General features: G+C 54.6%; 5 protein-coding genes across 5 annotated transcripts, besides 1 other annotated feature; 3 read left to right on the forward strand and 2 right to left on the reverse strand.

Annotated features, from left to right (window-relative positions):
- Nucleotides 1-2,874: part of a sequence feature (repetitive element) that runs on past the window's edge.
- Nucleotides 2,875-2,911: 37 nt separating this feature from the next.
- Nucleotides 2,912-3,190, forward strand: CYME_CMN315C (60S ribosomal protein L37A; the record flags this gene model as incomplete). Its single annotated transcript, XM_005537363.1, has 1 exon — nucleotides 2,912-3,190. The coding sequence occupies one exon, from the start codon at nucleotides 2,912-2,914 to the stop codon at nucleotides 3,188-3,190; it is 279 nt and encodes a 92-aa protein (XP_005537420.1).
- Nucleotides 3,191-6,267: 3,077 nt separating this feature from the next.
- On the forward strand, nucleotides 6,268-7,164 carry CYME_CMN316C (hypothetical protein; the record flags this gene model as incomplete). The annotated part of the gene is made up of 1 exon (XM_005537364.1): nucleotides 6,268-7,164. One exon carries the CDS (start codon nucleotides 6,268-6,270, stop codon nucleotides 7,162-7,164), a length of 897 nt encoding a protein of 298 aa, XP_005537421.1.
- Nucleotides 7,165-8,416: 1,252 nt separating this feature from the next.
- On the reverse strand, nucleotides 8,417-10,477 carry CYME_CMN317C (hypothetical protein; the record flags this gene model as incomplete). Its single annotated transcript, XM_005537365.1, has 1 exon — nucleotides 8,417-10,477. The coding sequence occupies one exon, from the start codon at nucleotides 10,475-10,477 to the stop codon at nucleotides 8,417-8,419; it is 2,061 nt and encodes a 686-aa protein (XP_005537422.1).
- Nucleotides 10,478-11,833: 1,356 nt separating this feature from the next.
- Nucleotides 11,834-13,669, forward strand: CYME_CMN318C (folate monoglutamate transporter; the record flags this gene model as incomplete). Its single annotated transcript, XM_005537366.1, has 1 exon — nucleotides 11,834-13,669. One exon carries the CDS (start codon nucleotides 11,834-11,836, stop codon nucleotides 13,667-13,669), a length of 1,836 nt encoding a protein of 611 aa, XP_005537423.1.
- A 2,988-nt stretch (nucleotides 13,670-16,657) lies between these two features.
- CYME_CMN319C (hypothetical protein) lies at nucleotides 16,658-18,217 on the reverse strand (the record flags this gene model as incomplete). The annotated part of the gene is made up of 1 exon (XM_005537367.1): nucleotides 16,658-18,217. One exon carries the CDS (start codon nucleotides 18,215-18,217, stop codon nucleotides 16,658-16,660), a length of 1,560 nt encoding a protein of 519 aa, XP_005537424.1.
- Between the last annotated feature and the right edge of the window lie 1,886 nt (nucleotides 18,218-20,103).

Here is a 20,103-nt window from a genome sequence, read left to right on the forward strand (position 1 = left end):
CAATATTACCTTGTGTGTCAAAGGCGGCACCGCGACGCGCACCAGCGACAGAGCCTGCAGCAAGAGATTACTCTACGTGAGCTTCCGAGCTACGACACCTGATTTTCGCTGCAGTGCGATGCGAACACGCACGTGCGAGTGCGGGGTGTCGGACACGTGTCCTTCATCGATCGGTGAGGCGTCTCGCGCGGTGCACGCAGTGCGCTAAGTGAGCGTTCCTGGGAGATCAGGCAGGCATAAGACACGACGCGCGTGCCGCCGCTGAAGGGAAACGCGATCCTGATCTCTGGTGTGTTGTTCAGCTGTAAAAGTTGTATTCGCGCTGGAGTCGAACAAAAATATAGTTTTCAGTTCGTTTTTGTTTCAAACTTCAAACAAGTCTAGTCAAATGTTTTTTCGCAGTATATAACAGAAGGGTTTAAAGAGCGTTCAAGAAATATAAAAATAAAAAAACGGAAAAAGGAACGCTATGAAAAAGCAAATGCACGATCCTGGAGGCCCAGGTTCGCCGGCTGCCAGAAAAAAATAGTGCCGAGTCCAGAAGAAAAGGAAGAGAAGAAGGACCGAAAGGCGGAGGTCCTACGTCGAAGGCGGCAAGAAAGACGACTGTACGACGAGATGGTGGTGAAAACCTTTCTTCTTGGACATATCAAGGATCCGTACAGGGAAAAGTTGCGAGACGCTATCGAAAAACGTGTTGCGTCATACTCCAAGAATATTATAAAGGCGTCGTCAGGACTGATGCATTTAGCAAGGGAGATGTACGAAGACGTCGCGAACATGGAAACGGTCGAGATTCCAGACGAGTTTTTCGACAAACCTTTATTCGTCAGCTGATGCTTGGCACAGGGGAAGTGCGGAGGGAAAATGAGCGGGTGCGCGCCCTCCACGAAAAATATCCCTTTTACAGCTTCAATGGTACTCGATACAAGGGTGACCGGGGTATTTACGGCTACGGGGCGATGAAGTACCCCACGAACCTGAAGAACCATTTGACAGAGAACTTCGAACGTTTCATGGTACGCGCCGTGTTTGCGCTGTATCCGGACATCTCTCGCAATGGAAAATGGGCGATGATCAACGGCATCACGAGCGATCGCAAGCATGAAGATGAGGTCGAATTTGTCGACAAGAAAGCGCCAAACGAGAACACGAATGAAGCTTCTGTAATCCGTGCGGTTATACAAGAGCATCGTGCGGTACTGGGGCTGGCGTATCCAACAGACAAGATATCAGCGTTGAAAAAGATAAGGAAAGATACTATCGCCTCATCCTGCGATATTTCGTGTTTCTGGACCGAGAGCTCGAACGCAAGGCAGAAACGAAGCTAAGTGAAGGAAAAAATGAAGAGTGGGAGAGACGGAAGGCTGCCCTAATGGGGAAGCGCTTCGATGTGGTTCCAGTGTGCAAGATCAAGTCACATTTTGTGACTATCGACTCCGGCGTCCTCTACGGCATCATGAGGGACATCAGTCCGGAGTTCAGTGTCAGCAGGGAGAACTTCACCGGCGAAAACCGGGAGACGTACTTGAAGAACATCTCCAATTTCAAACGTCTGAGAGTGAACAAGCAAAAGTTGTTCACTGGGATGATCGAAACCGATGGAGTAGCCTTGTGTGTACACTATCGGCGGTTGAAGAAAGATCGGCCAGTTCCGCCCTCGGCTGCGCCCGTGACGAAGGGTGCAGAAAAGAAAGAGGCGGATCCTGAGACGCAGGAGGTGGAGGATAACGACTTTGTCGTTGAAGTGACGAAGGATGAAGATGAGAAGGAGGCGGATCCTGCGACACAGAAGGTGCAAGATAACGACCTTGTCGTTGATGCGGCGAAGGATGAAGATGAGAAGGAGGCGGATCCTGAGACGCAGGAGGTGGAGGATAACGACTTTGTCGTTTGCGCGGACCCTGGGAACACGAATATCATCACCATCGCAGCACCGAAGCGTGCGGAAGATGGTACTGATGGTAACGTACGTCAGAAAGACATGCGAGTTTTGAGGATCTCGAGAGCGAGATACTATCGAGAATCGGGAATAATGAATGCGAGGAAGAAAATTGCTACATGGAATGCAGGAATGAAGGATCACCTGGAAGCTTTGAGTGAGGTGACTAGCCGAAGAGCGGACTTTCAAGCTTTTCGGAAATTCATGGAAGTTTGCATTGTCCATTGGGATGCACTGTGGGAGGAGTATACCAAGGCCCGGTGGGCTCGTTTGCGTATGAATTTGTATTGTGGGAAGCAGCGGGGGTTCGCGAATTTATTCAATAACTTGAGCGCCTTGAAGGAGGATGAAAATCAGAGGCTCGTCGTAGCATACGGAGCAGGGCGCTGGAAGACCCAAAAAGGGACTACTCCAGCTCCAACGACAAGAACATACAGGGAGTGCGCACGGCGTTTCGTTACGATACCTGTAGATGAGTTCCGAACGTCCTATGCACACCATGAACTGGGTTGTACACTTCAGAGAGTCGAGATGGAAAAGTGCCAGAGGAGCGCTGAGGAAATAGCAAAGTACGGACCGCTGACGGAGGCGCAAACGGAAAGGAGTGCGAAAGTTCGTGGACTACTCGCTTTAGTGAGTATAACTCCGGACGGGAAGAAACGTATGGAGTTTGTGAACCGAGATTTTAATGCCGCAATCAATCTACGGAAATGTGCGGTACTGGACAAGAGACCTCCAGAGTAGACAAGAGAGAACTTTATTGGACAACCTCTCAAAGTCGAACTATATGAGAAAATGTTGGAAGCAGTAGTGGGTGGCCGGTCCAAAAAGACGGGCAGGCGTCTGCACATCAGTCAGAGACGATTTGTCTAAGGCGCGTTCGCCGCCATTACTGTACGCCGCCGACGTCGTTCGACTCTCGAAAGGCGTTTAGTCGTGGCGACAAGTCTGCAGTTCCAGTTGCAAGCAATGGGCAAACGCACACGGAAAGTGGGCATCTGCGGCAAGTACGGTACGAGGTATGGAGCGTCACTGCGAAAAACCGTGAAGAAGATGGAAATCACCCAGCACGCCAAGTACACGTGTCCGTTTTGCGCGAAGGATGCAGTGAAGCGGAAGGCAGTCGGCGTATGGGAGTGCAAGCGCTGTCGGAAGCGGATAGCTGGTGGCGCCTGGGTCCTGAACACCACCGCAGCGGCAACAGTGCGCACGACGATTCGTCGTCTGCGCGAGACCGTGGAGCAGTGAGGCTGTTCGGAGAAGGACAACGAGCACTGGGTGGCGTCTTGGATGAAAGTCGGCGAGGATGTGTCTAGTTCAAGGCGAATGCGGCCTGTGCTGGGAGCACTAGCTAATTCGTATCGCCTACGCGCGGTTCGCTTGGTAATGAACGCCACGAGATAGCAGCGTGAGGTATGCAGCGCGTTCGACACCCAACGAGAGTGCTCCGAGTGAGCGCGCGCGACCTCTCGAGCTTGTACTGTGGGCACTTGTCGAATTGATATTCGGAGTGGCACGCCGCCACGCGCATCACTTGGAGATTACTGGTCCTGTGTGGTGATACGTTTCGCATGCCGCTTTGAGTGTAGCGTGCGCCTGTCGAGCGTCCACCGTTCGTAAGGTGTTGCGCGAGATAAGAGTCCCGCGCATTCCGCCCGCTAGAGCTTGATTATCCGATGATACATGAACGACTAGCTTGTCGAAACGTTAGCGGTAAAGAAGCGAGTATCTAGCGTACAAGACGCGTGTAGCTTTTCGCTCCTAAACACTGTACGCAGTAAAGAGCGCACGGCTTGGTGTCAGTCTCGAGCGCATGAACGACCACAGTGTTCTTCGATGGTTTGTGTAAAACTGGGCCCGCCTGAAAGGACAGCGATCTACGACACGATTAGCATCCGCGGACGCCTGGTCAGAGCGATCGGGATGCCTGTGGAAACGCGTACTTGCCGACGTTTGCAGGCGCTCACGGGCGGCCTCGGTGGCAGGGGCGAAGATCGAGCCCCTGCATCGATGATGCGTCATGCTTCTCTGCAGACGATTTAGATGCAGTCAAATGGGACTCGGCATCGAAACTGTCGTTACCTGCTGACTAGGTTGCCACAGCACGTAAGCAAACCTGCCGGCAACCCCGGTGTGCGCCTTGCCGCGAGTGCTCACTTTTGAATGACTGCTGCGAGCCTGTGTTCGCTACAGGGCGCGACTACCCAGAGTCGCCCGGCACCAGTGCGTGTGCTCGTGACGACAGCAGCGCTGAACGCAGGTGATTGAGATTTGCTTACCTACCGGCTCGCTGAGCACATCGATTCACTGGACATGCGCGAACGAAGAGCTTTTCACGTGAAGCTACCATATCTCCCTGAGCGGATATGGCTTTCTGTCTGGACTGTGCAGAGGCAGCGGCGCCAAGTACGTTGCACTCGGATGCTCGCACGCTGCTGTTGCAACGCTGCAGGCACGCCAGAACTGCCACTACGGAGATACAGCATGCGATGCGCGGTTCTCGATACGTCCGATGATGACGCAGTTGTAGGTATCGCCCAGAACACGTGGTGGCTTTCCGAGCTCAGTCCATCGTCATGCTCCAGTGCGCATGGATTATCATGCAGCCGGGAGCCATAAAATGGAGCGCGAGACTGCGATGAACGCTTGCTACAGTGCTGAATGTGTTGCCACTGTCGCCGCACGGAAACAGCGCAAGTCGTCGTGTCGATGCTGGGGCCCACACGAAAGGCCGGATCGTAATGCGAGCGAGCGCAGCCCCGCGTTAGATGGTTAAACACATGTCAGACTAGAATGGAACAGGTACACTATCTCGGCTGCGCACTCTCAAGCCTGGACATGTCGTCAAGGTCATCAATATTAGCCGTCGTGGGCTTTTTCAGCAACAGCTTCCTCTTACCCTCCATAAACTCCGGCATTCAATTCGCTGGCCTCTTGCGTCCTTCCCGTTTCGTTGTTTGCTGTCGATTGATGCTGATGCCAGCCATACTGTGCCGATATCGCTGCTTCCGTCTGGTGTCAACGTATTTCGTGCACAGACGCAAGTTGCGATCCAAATTCGTTTGTCTGTTGCACCCACTATGTCTAGTGCACCGGTGCACCCTGCGCAGCGATGTCCATTGACTGCAGTCAGATACGCAGATATGTCCACAGCGCCTACTTCTCCAAGTGCCACGCTGGGGCGCGTGAACGCTCGCTTCGTCCATTGGTGCTCGTCGGCGACGTGTAGAGAGGGCCTAACTGTTTGCGCTTATCTGTTTTCATGCCCAATACCGTACCCTGCGCTCACGGGCCTCTTCGGGGTGTTACCCAAAGCGAACTTGGTGCACGTCGCACACGCAAGCGATCGCTCTTCCATTCTTTTGAGGATTTGTGGAAATCGATTTTGTTCATAGTAGAGAGAGTTTCGGAAGGAAATGCACGCTGATCAACAAGATATGAAATTTTGATCCGTCTTCACTTCCTTCGTGCAGAGCGCCGATGCATGATCCACGGGAAGCGATCCCAGCGATGACTAGAGTCCCAGGCCAAGACCTTTTTCCACGCAAAAAGAAGAAACGGGAGCCACTGGGAAGTTTCCTCCTGAGAGGGATCATATTGGTGCTGTCGAATCCGGCCTCGTCGATAGACATGAGCGGAGGCGAATTTGCCTTTGTAACGAAATCGAGTATTGCACTCGAGCAGTTCAGTGAACATTCAGCAGGAGCGCGTGAACAGAACATCAACGGACAATGTCGAGCTTTTCCCTTTCGTATTGCTGGCCCCACACCTTGCCTCGAAACGGAAAGATCAGAACCATGAAGAATATGTGATTTGAGAATGCAAACTGTAGGAAAACGAGAAGACTCGAAACCTATAGATATGCACTGGATTCAAAAGTCGGTCAGCGGGGGAACCCATGTTCGAGGGCGTCGCGAATCATCTCGATTCCGGTGCCATATCGAAATCCAGCGGCAAAATCCTTGGAGGAGCCATTCCGAATAACCAAAATCCACGAAAATCCTCGAACTCCATAGGAATTCGTAACCTCTTTTCGCCGCTCTTTTCCATCTAGAGGCTATGCATCGAAAAATCCTTCGAAACGAAATCACAAGGCGGAAACAGCGCGAGCACTACGGTATTCCCTTTTCGTTCGACGCGCCCTTAGGGAAATACCCTACCGAGCGCGCAGCGCTGCGCTGCGCACGAGCACCAACGCACCAGAAAGCCTAGAGACGCACGGCGCGTCAAAGCGCCGTATACGATGCTATGCGCATCGCTGCACCACTCGTGGCGCTTTTCTGGTCTGGAGCCGAGGCACGAGGTGCACACTTCCGACCTCGAAGATGACTCTGCTTGGATTCACGTATAATTTGTTGAGTGATGTTGCACTCTATAAAGGGCGCGCTTTGGCATCCACGTCCAGAGGGTGCAAAGCACGCAGTTCACGTAGCCGCCGCTGGGCGCAGCTGCGTCGACGTTCGTCGCGGAGCACTGGAGCGCTTTTCCTACGTGCCGTTGAGGACGAGTCTGCGGAATCCGAGCTGCCGCCTGTCAAAGAGCCATATCCTGGATACTTTCGGGACCTGGAGCGCATGGGCGTGTCACGTGAGCAGGCAGTTGCACAGCTGCGTGAGAAGCTTGAGAGCAAACGGCCACCCAAGGACAAGAAAATTGGCGGCAAGGCGTCGCTGTATCGGCCAGACGGAACGCCCTACGCACCCTGGATGATTGGATTAGTGGAGGAGGAACCCTCAAAGGAGAAGGGTCTCGCTTCACGCACAGATGCACGAGGGCGACTCGCTGGTGACCCTCAAGCACAGGAAATTGCGGGTATCGGCTTGCGCGCCAGGATTGTGGACGACCGGGACGTCGAGCTACTGTGGCGCACCGAGGGTGAGACCAATAACGCGGGATTTCAGGTTTCACGGCGGCGTGGCAAGTCCACGGACTGGGAAGTGATCGCAGACTACAAAAGCGCCCCCGACACGCTGCGAAGCAAGGGCGCACAAGGTGGAGCCTATCGCTTCATCGATACACCGCCAGAGGCTACGGGAACCTGGGTTTATCGCGTAAGCGACATTGATAATAGTGGCGAGGTGAGTGACCTATCGCAGATTCTAGTAGAATTCGAATCAGAAGCGGAGCGCAAACGACAGCTGTTGGTGTTAGCGGCACTCATCGGGACGCTTTTGCTCATAGGCACAGTGACCTCGATGCTGGATCCGCTTAGCGGCCCGTGAAGGCGCAGCAGCAGCAGCAGCAGCAGCAACCCGCCTTGCGCATTTGGCGACGATTCACGAAACGAGATGATTGGGGCCGACGGCCTCTGCGTTCACGAAAAGGCAGCGGAAAGGCTTTGCAAGGTCATGCAAAAGCACAAACCAACCCGGCATCGGTCGGAATCTCTTGGACCGAGACACTGCCAAAAGATGATAGCATACGTGCGTCCCACAGGTTGCGTTCCGTGCGCAAAATGGGCGTCACAGCGGCGTGACGTGTCTAGGATACCGCAGCGCTGTAAACCAGATCAACGCTGAGTCAATAGATGCGAGCGCGGCTCTCACGAGTGGACATGTCTCGGCGCTCGCTCGAGACAGACACCATGATACGACAAATTGCGCAGGGACAGGAAAGCGATGCGCTCGTGCTCGTTGTGTTTCGAGCACTGGCTTTGAATCAACATAGTGGAAGGAAGCTCGAACGAGAGGTTTCGTGCTAACACATTCGGGTCCGAATGGAAACACACAGCGCTTCATCCGTGCGCCGGCGCCTCCACAGGTACAAACTTGCATCAACAACCTTTTCGAGTCTCGCCTCTGCAAGGCGCGATGCATCGATGAGCGTTTCGTATGGATCATGCGCACCGTTACCCAGTTTCGCGCCTCTTTTTCGCTGTCGAGTCCGGCTCAGATAGCGTTTTGATGAGACAATCAAGTGCTTCCCGTGAACATTCCCAAGGCAACGGATATAATGTAACAGCACTTGAAGACCACGGGTTTCATCTGGCGGGACGACGCGTTGCTGAGGCGCGTTCGTGTCGACTGGGACCATGGGCAGCGTTCCCAAGGCGCCGGCGAAAGGTCCCGGTATTGCATTGGTGCAAGCCTTGCCGCCCGCAGAGGGGTCAGAACGGACGAGACTTGTTCACAAAACGTTTCAGTCATCGCCGGGACAACCACTGCGATATGATAACTCTTGGTTGCCGTCGGAATCTCGGGCCGCACGCAATTAAGCTACAACAGCAGGAACGCAAACTGCCACGTGCGTCGCTGATGGCAATCTGGGACTTGCGCATTTTTCGCAAGCCGTGCCCTTGCGTACCGTCTGCATGTACTGCAGGCATGCAGGTTTCGCGGTCTTCGCCGCACCACCACCAGCAATACACAGTCATCATGTGCCGGGTCGGAGACGCAAACAAGGTCACGTTATGACGCAAGCAGCGCTCTGGAGCTTCCTGCTGCGATCCGCAGCGGGAACAAGACCAGACCCATCCTAGGCGTGGTAAATATCAGATCTAGCTGGCCCGCTCTCGCCATCATCGTCTCTGTCACTTTCGGTGTCCGACTCAGGATCGGCTGGGGAGTCTCGCTGACGTATTCCGCTACCGGCCCCGTCGAGAAAACTTGGCTCTAGAGTCGCAGACTCCGTTGCCTGCTCGAATGGATCGCTCTCGACGAGCTCAACCAGTGGACGTTGGTCCGGTGGCGGGGGCGGCGCGCGAATACGTTTGGTCAACGCTCGTGCCTCCTCTTCGGAAACCTGAAGCCATTCCCAGCGCGGTTTGAAAAGCGAGTCTATCGGGCGGCCCGCCTGCTCATAAGCTCTCTTCTCGGCGTCTAGAAGACGATTCACGTAGGAGTTGGGTTGCAGCGCGTCCAGAGCACGTAGAAGCTCATCGTCATCATCGAGAATGATCGGATCAGACGCCAGTCGACAGAGGGCAGACCGATTGCTTGGCCGTTCAACAAGCCCCTCTCCGAACGGGCTGTATTCTTTCTCGGGGCTATCGTCATCAATGAGCCGCAATCGCACGAGCAGTGCCCGAATCGGCGAGAAGCGTTGCCTTGCGCCCGGCGGCGAGCACTCTGCCAGGACCCTGTTCAGCGGATCCATCGAAAGCAGATCGTCTGGATCGTCGATTTTGGGGTGGTCCAGATCCGGCATTTTGGGAACCACAAAATTCAAGTAATAGAGGGCGTAGCAGAGATAAGCGACAATGGTACATGCCGCTACCACCAAGACGATCTGGTGAAGCCCCTGTTCCAGCCATGCACCCAACCACAATGGGCGATGCCTTGCCAGCAGTGTGAGGCCCCAGCAACACGGATACTGCATGGCTACGAGTCCTGTACGAGGGCGCACAAGAGCACTGCAACGCAAGAGTATTGCCCACAGACATGATGCCGTGACGAGCCAGCGCCAGAGACAGAACGCGTGCACTAGTCGATTCTGGCGACCGCTGGCCATGATGCGTACCTCCTGATTCAGGTCTGGCCATTGCCACAGCGCCGGAATGGCCGCTGCCCGCGCCGAAATACCCACAAGCAGCCAAAAGATACCGATTTCGGTTAAGCCTCCTTGTATCCACGATGAGGTGAGAATGACGGGGTCGTGCACGAATGTGCATGCATTACCGATTGCGGCTGCTGAACCGAGCAGTGGCCAGACCATGAAAGCATACATCAAGAGGAGTCGCCGCACTGCATCGCTTGCGCGGTATCCTGGTAGACGCCGCGGATCAAAGCGCCGCGCCACTGGGGCGCTCAGAAAATCCCACGCGAGCAACACGACCGGTATCGCTACCATGATACACCCCGTCACCAGAAATGCGTCCAGTGTGGCACCAATCGTCAGGGCTATAGCGTATCCGCCGGGTGTGCGGCTCGCAGCCCGCAGCAGGCTTCCCGCATGCCCTGTCACGGCGAGTAGCATTAGCACGAAGCCGAGCCGCCGTTTGAACCGGCGGACGCGTTTTCGATACAGACGGCGTTCGTCCATGTATGCAACCGCCTCGTCTCTGTCCCGAAAGCCGAGCCAGTTCAAAAAGAGGTTGTAGTCGAATTTTCTTTCCGCGGGTGCTGCTGATGGGTCTCTCGCGCCCAGCGTATCACTGAGATCCACGTCTTCCGGAATCGGCATACCAGGGAATATGCAGTGTTCCCGTAAACGATCTCGAAGCGACTGTCCTCGACGCCAGACGCGAGGCTCAATGTCCAAGAAATGTCGAACAAGCTCCGGCAGGAGCGGAGGGCCCGCAGTATCCAAGCCGAGTTCCTCTGCTTGCTCGAGCAGTGCGCTAAGCTTGGTTTGAGGTGGCAGCTTTTGATCACTGCCGGATTCGGGCCCAGATGAAGCGCAGGAACATAGTGCGTTTCTGTATGTGTGCCGCTGGCCGTTAGCGAGCCGCAGCTTCGCCAACCCGGGACCTGTTCGGTTCTTCGTGCGGCACGGCGACGCGGTTGCCGAACAAGCTAGCTGTGCGTGGCGTGACGGCAACGCCCTGGTAGCTCCAAAGCCGCTCGCTGGGCGTGCTACCCAGTTCGTCTGCCACATAAACCAACACTAGCAACCGCAGCGACAAACGCTTCCCCTAAAAGATGCTCTCGTTTTGGGAAACGCTCAGTGCTTGCCCGTGCGCAGGGCAAGCATTTATCTCGCGAACAGAGAAAGGAATAGCAAGCTGTCCCAGCACGCGCAGAGCAAGAGACTTGAGAGCACTGCGATGCAGCACTCTGGAAGATTCCATGCGACATGTACTCGTGCACGCATCCGCGGGTGCACGCATTCTAGGACACGTGTATGTATGTGCATAGGCCTGCATGCACTTGATCCGTGCATCAAGAGCACTGCGATGCAGCACTCTGGAAGATTCCATGCGACATGTACTCGTGCACGCATCCGCAGGTGCACGCATTCTAGGACACGTGTATGTATGTGCATAGGCCTGCATGCACTTGATCCGTGCATCAAGAGCACTGCGATGCAGCACTCTGGAAGATTCCATGCGACATGTACTCGTGCACGCATCCGCGGGTGCACGCATTCTAGGACACGTGTATGTATGTGCATAGGCCTGCATGCACTTGATCCGTGCATCAAGAGCACTGCGATGCAGCACTCTGGAAGATTCCATGCGACATGTACTCGTGCACGCATCCGCGGGTGCACGCATTCTAGGACACGTGTATGTATGTGCATAGGCCTGCATGCACTTGATCCGTGCATCAAGAGCACTGCGATGCAGCACTCTGGAAGATTCCATGCGACATGTACTCGTGCACGCATCCGCAGGTGCACGCATTCTAGGACACGTGTATGTATGTGCATAGGCCTGCATGCACTTGATCCGTGCATCAAGAGCGTCCTCTATCGACCGCTCGCCTTCATGTACCGATGCTTTCTCTTGCGTACATCCTCGGGATCGCATCAACGCCACAATGGCAACCGTACCAACAGATTGCCGTCCAACGTCATCTGCGGATTGACACACCAGAAACAATGCGGTTTGGAGTTGGTTGACACACTTCAACGATAACGGTTCTGAGACTTTGGCGTAATGCCCATTGTGCGGCAAGTTTAGCAGCCTGGACTTGTCTCAATATCGAATAGGTCTCGGTGAGGCGGCGTCAAACACGAAATACAAACGGACGCGGCTTCGTGACGGTGCGCACGGGGAGTTGGCCTTCTGCTTCCGTCGGTCGGACACGAGGCTGAGCCTCGGGAGTCTCAGTTAGACTCTGCACGCTACACGAGCTAGCAGAAACACTGGACCAATTTTTAGCGTGCTATCGGACGCTTACTGAACAAGTGCACGTTGCGGACGAGTGAGACGCTGGGCTTGTCGTCGGCCGCGGGCGGAGGCCATACTCTTTGGTTCAGAGTCGACTGGGAAAGGCCCTGCCAACGTGAATGCATGCACGGGCTAAGGGCCCGGTTGCGCCGCAAGTTTACCGACTCGCGTTCAGCACAGCTGCTGCTCCCTGGCGAGCACGGTCACAGCAGCAGGCGTGCGGAGTGCAGACGCGCAGCGCACCGCCTGAAGCAGCGCAAGAGACCTTGTCTCTGGACACCTTCACACCGGGAAACCTGCACATCTCAAAGCCTGCTCCTTGCATTCGACGCATGCGTTGGCCTGCGTGGCGCCATGGGCGGTTTCGGCTATTGATGAAGCGTGAGCGACCTGTTCTCGCTTCCCGTCGTTCTGTGCGGTTTGTGGCTGCAAGCCGCAGAAAGCTGGCCAAACTCCGAACTCTCCTTCTCGAGCGACTGCTTCAAGGTTATGAACCAACGCCTGAGCTCGCGTCTATCTTGCTCGTGTATCTAGTACAAGGCGTCCTTGGTTTGGCTCGACTAGCCACCGTATTTTACTTCAAGGATGAGCTGAAGCTGTCACCTTCACAACTCGCAATGCTGAGTGGTGTCCAGACGTTGCCGTGGACCATCAAACCCCTCTATGGTTTTCTCTCTGATGCGGTGCCGCTCTTCGGCTATCATCGACGATCCTATCTTAGCCTCGCAGGGGCGTTAGGAGCCGCGTCCTGGTTGGGCCTTGCAACCTGGGCCCATACGCCGGCTCAGGCGCTGCTCTGCTCTACACTAGCATCGCTCGCCGTAGCCATCAGTGATGTTGTTGCCGACGGTCTCGTTGTTGAGCGGGTCCGCGAGAACTCACAGGAACGTGCCGGTTCACTGCAGAGTCTCTGCTGGGGCATATCGGCGTTCGGAGGTCTCGTGACCTCGTATTTCTCGGGATCATTACTGGAACGCTTCACGCCTCGTCAGATTTTTCTTATGACGGCAACGTTTCCCCTCATGATTAGCACCGTGTCCTTCTTCATCGATGAGCGACCGTCTTATAGCGAGCAAGCGCTCGTCCAAGAGCGGTCGACCGGCAGCGCTGCGAGTCAAGATGGAAGCCGCGTCCACCAGGCGACAAAATGGTCCCGGTATAGTGAGCAGGTCGCGCGAGACGCCAGGGAACTGCTGAGCAAGCTTTGGAATGCTATTCGACAGCCATCCATCCTCTATCCAACGGCGTTTGTCTTCCTGTGGCAAGCAACCCCTTCCGCAGAGACCGCGTTCTTTTACTACATGACAAATGAGCTTCACTTTGGACCAGAATTCCTCGGCCGCATTCGCATCATCTCAAGTGCGGCAATGCTCGTCGGCGTTTTCGTTTATAATCGTTTCCTGCAACGCGTGCCGATCAAATCGATGCTTCGTTGGAGCACCATCCTCAGCGTACCGCTGGGTCTCTCGCAGCTCATTCTCGTAACAGGTCTGAACACCCGATGGGGAATCCCGAATTCCTGGTTCGTGCTTGGGGATGCTGCGGTACTGACCGCTTTGGGTCAGGTCGCCTTCATGCCTACTTTGGTGCTGGCGGCTCGATTGTGTCCCCCAGGTGCAGAATCTGTCGTCTTCGCGACGCTCATGTCCCTGTACAACGCGAGCGGGGTCTTGGGCACCGAAATGGGCGCGCTGCTGACGCAGGTGCTCGGGGTGACAGAGCAAAACTTTACGAACCTTTGGGCGCTCATCACGATCTGTAATCTATCGTCTTTGCTACCGCTGCTGTTTATCGATTTCCTTGATCGTGCACCCATCGATCGGAACGCTGCAATGTCTTCCACAGATACGGCCGCTGCAGCGTCCGAAGAGTTTACCGATCTGGATGGCCTCGAGCGGGGCCACTCTTCGGTAACCGAGTCGACAAAGAATGCGAACGCTCGTTCTCGGCGATGAAGGTCGCTCTGTATTGCTAAAATAGCCGTCCGGAGATTGTGAACCCAATGCGCTTGCACGGGAATTCAGGCCGTGTACTGGAGGACAGTGCGTGGCATCGCTTGCAAGAGTACATTGCCTCGGCTAGGGCGTCGCTAGCGCCTTGCTGGTGCATGGTACGCACGATCGGTGCAAGTGACGTACATCGGCCGACAGCAACGTAGCCCTGAAAGTGCAGTAGTTCGCGCGTCCTGCATATAGAGCGCTAGTCGGGAACCTCTCCTGTTATCGTATCTGGGTAGCGGATCGCTCCATACGCGTGTTCGTGGAAAGCACCTCTTCGAGATTCAGCGCTTCTTTCTGACAAAGGAGATGAGTCCGTTGCTTGCAATGGATGCCCAATGCTCTATGCGAAAAATTTGCAGGGATTTGCGTATGCGCGCGCTGGCGACCCATGTCCAGCACACTCCTATGCAAGACGACTTGCGTTCGTGTTTCAGACTAGTCCTGTATCAGGTACAAAGGAGCAGCAGCGACAGCACTGCAACGTACTTGCCTCAGCGAACGGTTGTGGTCAGCGCAGAGCCTCAGTAACGACGCAACGAGTAACGATGACGCTAGTTTCTCGCGGTGGTGATTCGTTTGCTTCAGTACGGGCATACCGTAGCGAGCGGTTCAGTCGTAGTATCTGGTGATCTTCTCGCCAAGGCCCGAACAACTTCAGTCAAAGCACGTTGACTGTAATCTCTCTGAGCAGCTGCGCTTGCGGCATTCCTCGCGTCCATGGTAGTCTCTCAGTGCGTGCAACGCTTCTGGATTGCCTGCAACCGATATAACGTAGACGCTCGCGTCCTATCACCCGCCATGACCCAGACGTCTTCATACAAACGGAATCCTATCCTCATCATTGCGCTGCTTGTGCGGTTCCCGAACGCGGGGTCGTGTATTTTCCAAGTGCTGTTTCCGATGCCACGCTTTGCATGAGCTTGAGTGCCGACGCATTACTGTGTTGCTTCTTCCTGTCCCGTTAAGCATCGCTCGGGTGAATGCGAGCAGGTGGCTTTTGACCGACGCGTGTGCATATATGCGACGTTTCATGGTATAACGCGGGTCCGTCAGGTGCGCTGCCTATGCGTCAGCGCGCGTGACAAGTCAGCGCGTACCCGATAGACGATCCAGCTTCACCTGTGCGACATAAAAATGGAACACTGAACTGCTCGCTCTGTTCAAGCACCTTGATCATTTTTCCGAACTTGCTAAGATATGCGTACGCGGGATGCAAAGCCCAGCAATAGGGGCTTAGGAATGCATACGTAGTTTCCGGATTCTCGATCAGGGTTTCAAAGTTGAGTCTTCGACGCTTTGCCTTTGGCATTCGATGCGTCATCAGAATGATGATGATTCTCGAAGCACGTGAACAGGGCTTTGTAAAGTAATCGACATTATTGTCCACTGCATACGTACAAGTATTCAATCTTCTCATGCCCTGATGTGGAACATGCGCAAATCACGATTGCTTCGAGTTTTCGATTTTTCTGGTTCGAGGCAAGTCGTGGGCGCAGCCATGCGTATCGTTGCATTGACGACGAAAGAAGAAACGTGATGTTGTCCCGTAATGACTTGTTCATACGCTCATGTCGAAATTTCATGAAACATGTCACTTCATTCGATGATAGACTTTGTTAGAAATACGAATACTCTAGTCTCTGTGGTCATCGACGAAACTGCATTCGATACCTGCACAATACTTCTCATGGGATATGCTCCCAGAGGCTCCTATGTCTTCAGAGTGCGCCGAAAATCCGCTTGGGATCGGACTTATCCTAGTGACCGCTTCCAGTCGAGAGGGCGTCACCGGTTTGCACGAAGAAAGCCCAGACGGTTCGCCAACCCTCGACTTGATCTCTAGCCCGGATTTTCATTCTGGTACATGTTTCACTGTCGATAAAATCTGGTTCCGTCAATGCCTTATGGAATGGGAAAGCACGGGCTCGCGCGTGCGACGGACAGGGTACTCCTCCGGGGGATCACGCAGACGACGACTATATTCGCAGTACATTGCATCGGGTGCTTCGAGCGAGCAGGGCAAAGATGGAAGACGTCTGTGCCCGTCGAGTGCAGGTACCGAGCCGTGAAGCAAGTATTGGCGTACCATAGGCCGGACCTTGCAGGAGTCATTGTGATGAACATACGTGAAAACCTGACAACAATCAAGTGTCACCTGAACAAGAGGCACACCGAGCTGTTTACAACGACAATGAGCATCGCAAGTGAGGTGTAGATCGAAACGGCCCCCGCAATGCATAGAGTGATTTGATAACAGATAGAATCAGGGGAATCGGGTCTTCAATGCCGTCATCGACATCCTTTGACTGCTGGCAACGGAGCTGGAGGCAAATGCAGAGACCGATGTATTCAAGGCGGAAGCGAAGCGCGACGAGAAGGAAGCATTCACGGAACCAGCCCACTTACGTTGGTATCGATGATACTGGGAGGAGGTCAGAGCTTTGGGGTGAACGCCCGAGTCAGACGACCCTTTCCATGTTACCCTACCATGGACTCAGGAAAACCTTCCAGTGACACGAATTCGAGGCAGGATCCCATTTCACGGATACTGTGTTCGCGAAGCAACGACGTACCGATTCGGGTCACATTCGAGTTTCTGCAAAGCCGAGAAAACGGCACCGATTGTATATAGGGTAACTAGAGATGCCATTGGTAGGTGCAGGCGTGCTCCAGAATCCAGGACACCAACGCTGGAGATAGATCACCATCTGGGCCTCCGATAAACCCGGCCGTAGGCCACAAAATTTTACCTTCCTCCAATTGTTCGCAATTCAGCTGCGTCTCGAAAGCGAGCACACATTGCATACAAACCTGCAATACTTGAACGGCGATATTGTATTCGCATCGCGAAGCGCGCGAGCACCAAGTCACTCGTTTCTGGCTGCGTACGTGTTTGTGTGCAGGTCTTCGGGGCACCAACCGAGCACGTACAAGCATTATACCCTAGCAGCATTCTGCAGCATCAATCGCTGCACTCGTACTCCCAGAAGTGACCGTTTCATCGCCTCGCTCACACAACGAGCATCTGGGCTGCTGCTGCTGCTGCTGCGGCGGCGGCGGCGGCGGCGGCGGCGAGCTCTTTGCGAACAGAATCGACATCATCCCTTTCCGCTTCCAATAAAGAATCCCCATCATCAAAAATCCAGCACCGAGGACCAGCGAGACGGCAACGACGACAAACCACGGCCAGGAGGGAGCCGTTTCCTCATAGGCTGGAATCGCAATGTTCATTCCGAAAAAATCCGCCGGAATCAGCATTATCAGGATCGTACAGAACCACAGATGACAGCTGATGTTCACTGTCCATAGCCGAGTCTGTTTCGCTGCGAGCGCAATCACTGTCAGTTCTTCAATGTTGTGCAGCTGCTTCCGCAAGGCAGCTGCAGACATTTCATGATCATGGCACTGCCATAGCGCCCATTCAATCAGCGTGTAGACGCTCTCTTGAGTCGAGGCAAATGATGCCCGCATCCCAGCGTCATCGCCGGGGATGCACTCTCCGACCCAGGCTGCGACGGTTTCCGCAATACCGTCGTCGAGGCTCTCCTCCAGGCAGACACGGAGGTTCCGGGCTCGCAGCGCTACGAGTGCCACTTGTCGTGCTGCGCCTTGTAAAAGCCGCGGAGCCGCGGACTTTTCCACGGTATTGATGTGCAGTTGGCCGTGCTGCAGCTGCTGTTTGATCCACTGCAGCTTGCGCTCATTCGACTGAACGCAGGTATGGAGCATCGCTGCAAGGGCACGAAATCCAAACGCCTCTCCTGGATCTGTTTCTGGCCCCGTGAGCCGACCAGACACCATTCGATGCAGGATGCGAGCATGCTCGCAGTCGAAATCCTGTATCAGCAGGCGTTCGGGTTCCAGAACAGCGCAGAGATGACGATGAAGCGCTGCGATGATCATACGGGGTCGAACTCGAATGGTCGGCTGCATCTGGTACACCGGCATGAAAAGTCGACGATCCACCGAATGGATGAAGATGTTTCGAATCTCTGCGCCTGATGCGCTCGAGTTTGAGTGGGGTATCCGCGTCGTCGTCCTCTTCGTCTTTGCCGTCGCTGAAGCTATACAGCATTCGTCATTGCGACATGGATCTTTTGAGCTGTACGCTGAGCACGAAAGCGTTTCGTAATGTTCGCGCGCGCCTTGCTTGCTTTCGACTCGACCGGCTCGAGGAACGCGATGCTCCGCGAACATACACAGACCGGCGCACGGCTGCGTCTCGCAGTAACATGTTCGCGACCAGATGACCTGTCCCTGATAGCCCGACGCTCTGTATTCGTGAAATCGATAGTTGAGCACGAGCAGTGCCTCCTGGCCGACGGCAGAGAGCCCCGAAACTCCGCCAGGGAAAGCGCCGGCACTCGCGAGCGTCTCGACGGAGCTGGCGAGTCGACTCGCTGGATTCTGCGCTATGCTCCGCAGAGGCCCAGACTCGAGACCATCGAAGATCGTTTTCCGCGGCTTGTTCTCTGACGCTGCAGTGAACCGCCGCTGAGGCATACTGTGGCGAAAGTCTTCAGCGAGCCTGCTTTCTACGGCGACTCACACTTGCAGTCCTTGACTCGTGCAACAACTGGTGCGTATCAAAGTGCCAAAATGATGAGTCAAAGAAAAAGACCTTCAAACACCAGGAAACGCCTTATTGGTAAACAGAAAAGTCTTTTACCAAGAAAGGAACGAGTGTCGAGTGGATGGACGGATTGCAGCCCCACATTGTTGCCCGAGCATGCGCCGGTGCTGCAGGCGACAGCGCCGTACCTCGGGTCGCCTCTCAGGTTCTTAGAGTCTTTCATTTGAATCGTGTTTCAATCCTCAAGTAAGTGTAATCAAGTGATTTTTCAGGGTTTGTAGCTGGAGCATTCAGAGTGTGTTCTTTTTAAAAAATAAACTTACGGGAATGGAAGTGAAGGATCCTGGAGGCCGTCATCGCCGGATGCCAGAGAAAAAGGACGAAAATTTCGATCTTCTCGCCGACCATCGAGGGAGAAGTGCAAGTGACGAAGAAGAAGAAGAACAGGGTAGGTAGATGACAAAAGATGTTTGTCCGACAGGATGATGACGAGACTGTAGTCGAATAGAGGCCACGAGTTCTGGCAATCCTTGCGATGGTGAGTTCAACCAGAGGCAATGCACGCATGGAGATCGTGAACTTTGACTTTAACGCCACCATCAATACCAGACGATGTGTGGTGCTGAAGACGACTGCTGACGATATGAGGCCATCTATGTTTGTTGGGAAACCTCTCAGATGCGAAGTGTGCTAGGAGAAACTGAAAACGGCTGCAGGCGGCCAGTCAAAAAAGGCCGGGAGGCGTCTGAGAGGGAGTATATTTCTTTACACTCTATGGATCTACAGTTTTTTCGTTTCATTGAACACAAGGGTGCTTTTCCTTTTGATGGACAGAACGCTCAACATGACCAGGGACGCTGTATTGCGGTATGGATTCGGGTAACCGGTAATGCATCTGTCGGTCCATACCCTTGGTTCAAGTTCTGGAAGCCACTCTTCGTACTTCCCCACGACGATACTGGTCATTCCGTACGTTCCATCGTGCGACGTTTCTCCTATGAGTTTTCGCAATAGTGCTTTTACAGTGCTGTTGCCAGCGCTGAATGTCCTCTGGCTGCCGGGGTGCTCGGATCACCGTCCAGGGTGTTGTCGGTCGCACCGCGATGCCACTTGGGGAGCCACTCGGCATGCGCTTGGCGCGCTTCTGTTGTCCCTGCTTCTAAGGTCTTCGGTGACCTCGGCATCCAACGAGCGCCTTGACTACACCACGCTCTAGTCGTCGGGATGTAACCTGAAGCAGCATCGTACGCGGAAGAGGTGAGGTTTACGTCCAGTGAACCGCGAGCATTTGCATATGCCCAGGGTGGGTGCCTCGACGCATCGACCCAGCGCCATCGACACGTGTGTGCTGTGTGTGTGTGTGTAGCACACGAGGATCTAAAGCGTTAAACGAATGCCGCAGTTCTTCGCTGAAGAAGCACCACATACGCGACGTATTAAGCATGAGGCTCCCATCGACACGGGTGCTTTTGCGTTACGGTGGCACCCAGCCCGGCATAGCGTTAGCGCAACGACACTGTCGCTCCGTTTCGAAAATACGTATGGTTTGTGGCAGTGGGTGGGCCCTGAAGATATGGTGCGGGAACCGCGGACGCTCTCCCGAAGGTCGATGACAACTGCGCAGTCGGGGATCCGCGGACTCGGGCAAACCTTCCGTCCATGAAGAGAAACAGGCGCAACGCCCAATCGGGCCGCATCGTGTCTCAACCGCAAGCTTCTGGTGCACTTCAGCTGCGCCCAGTTCGCATTTGCTGGGACTCGATAGGTGTTGGTATTCGACGGGTCGTACTGAGCAACGACATCGAGTCGCCATACA

The sequence above is a fragment of the Cyanidioschyzon merolae genome, chromosome 14, assembly GCF_000091205.1.
Source record: "Cyanidioschyzon merolae strain 10D DNA, chromosome 14, complete genome".
Lineage (NCBI taxonomy): Eukaryota > Rhodophyta > Bangiophyceae > Cyanidiales > Cyanidiaceae > Cyanidioschyzon > Cyanidioschyzon merolae.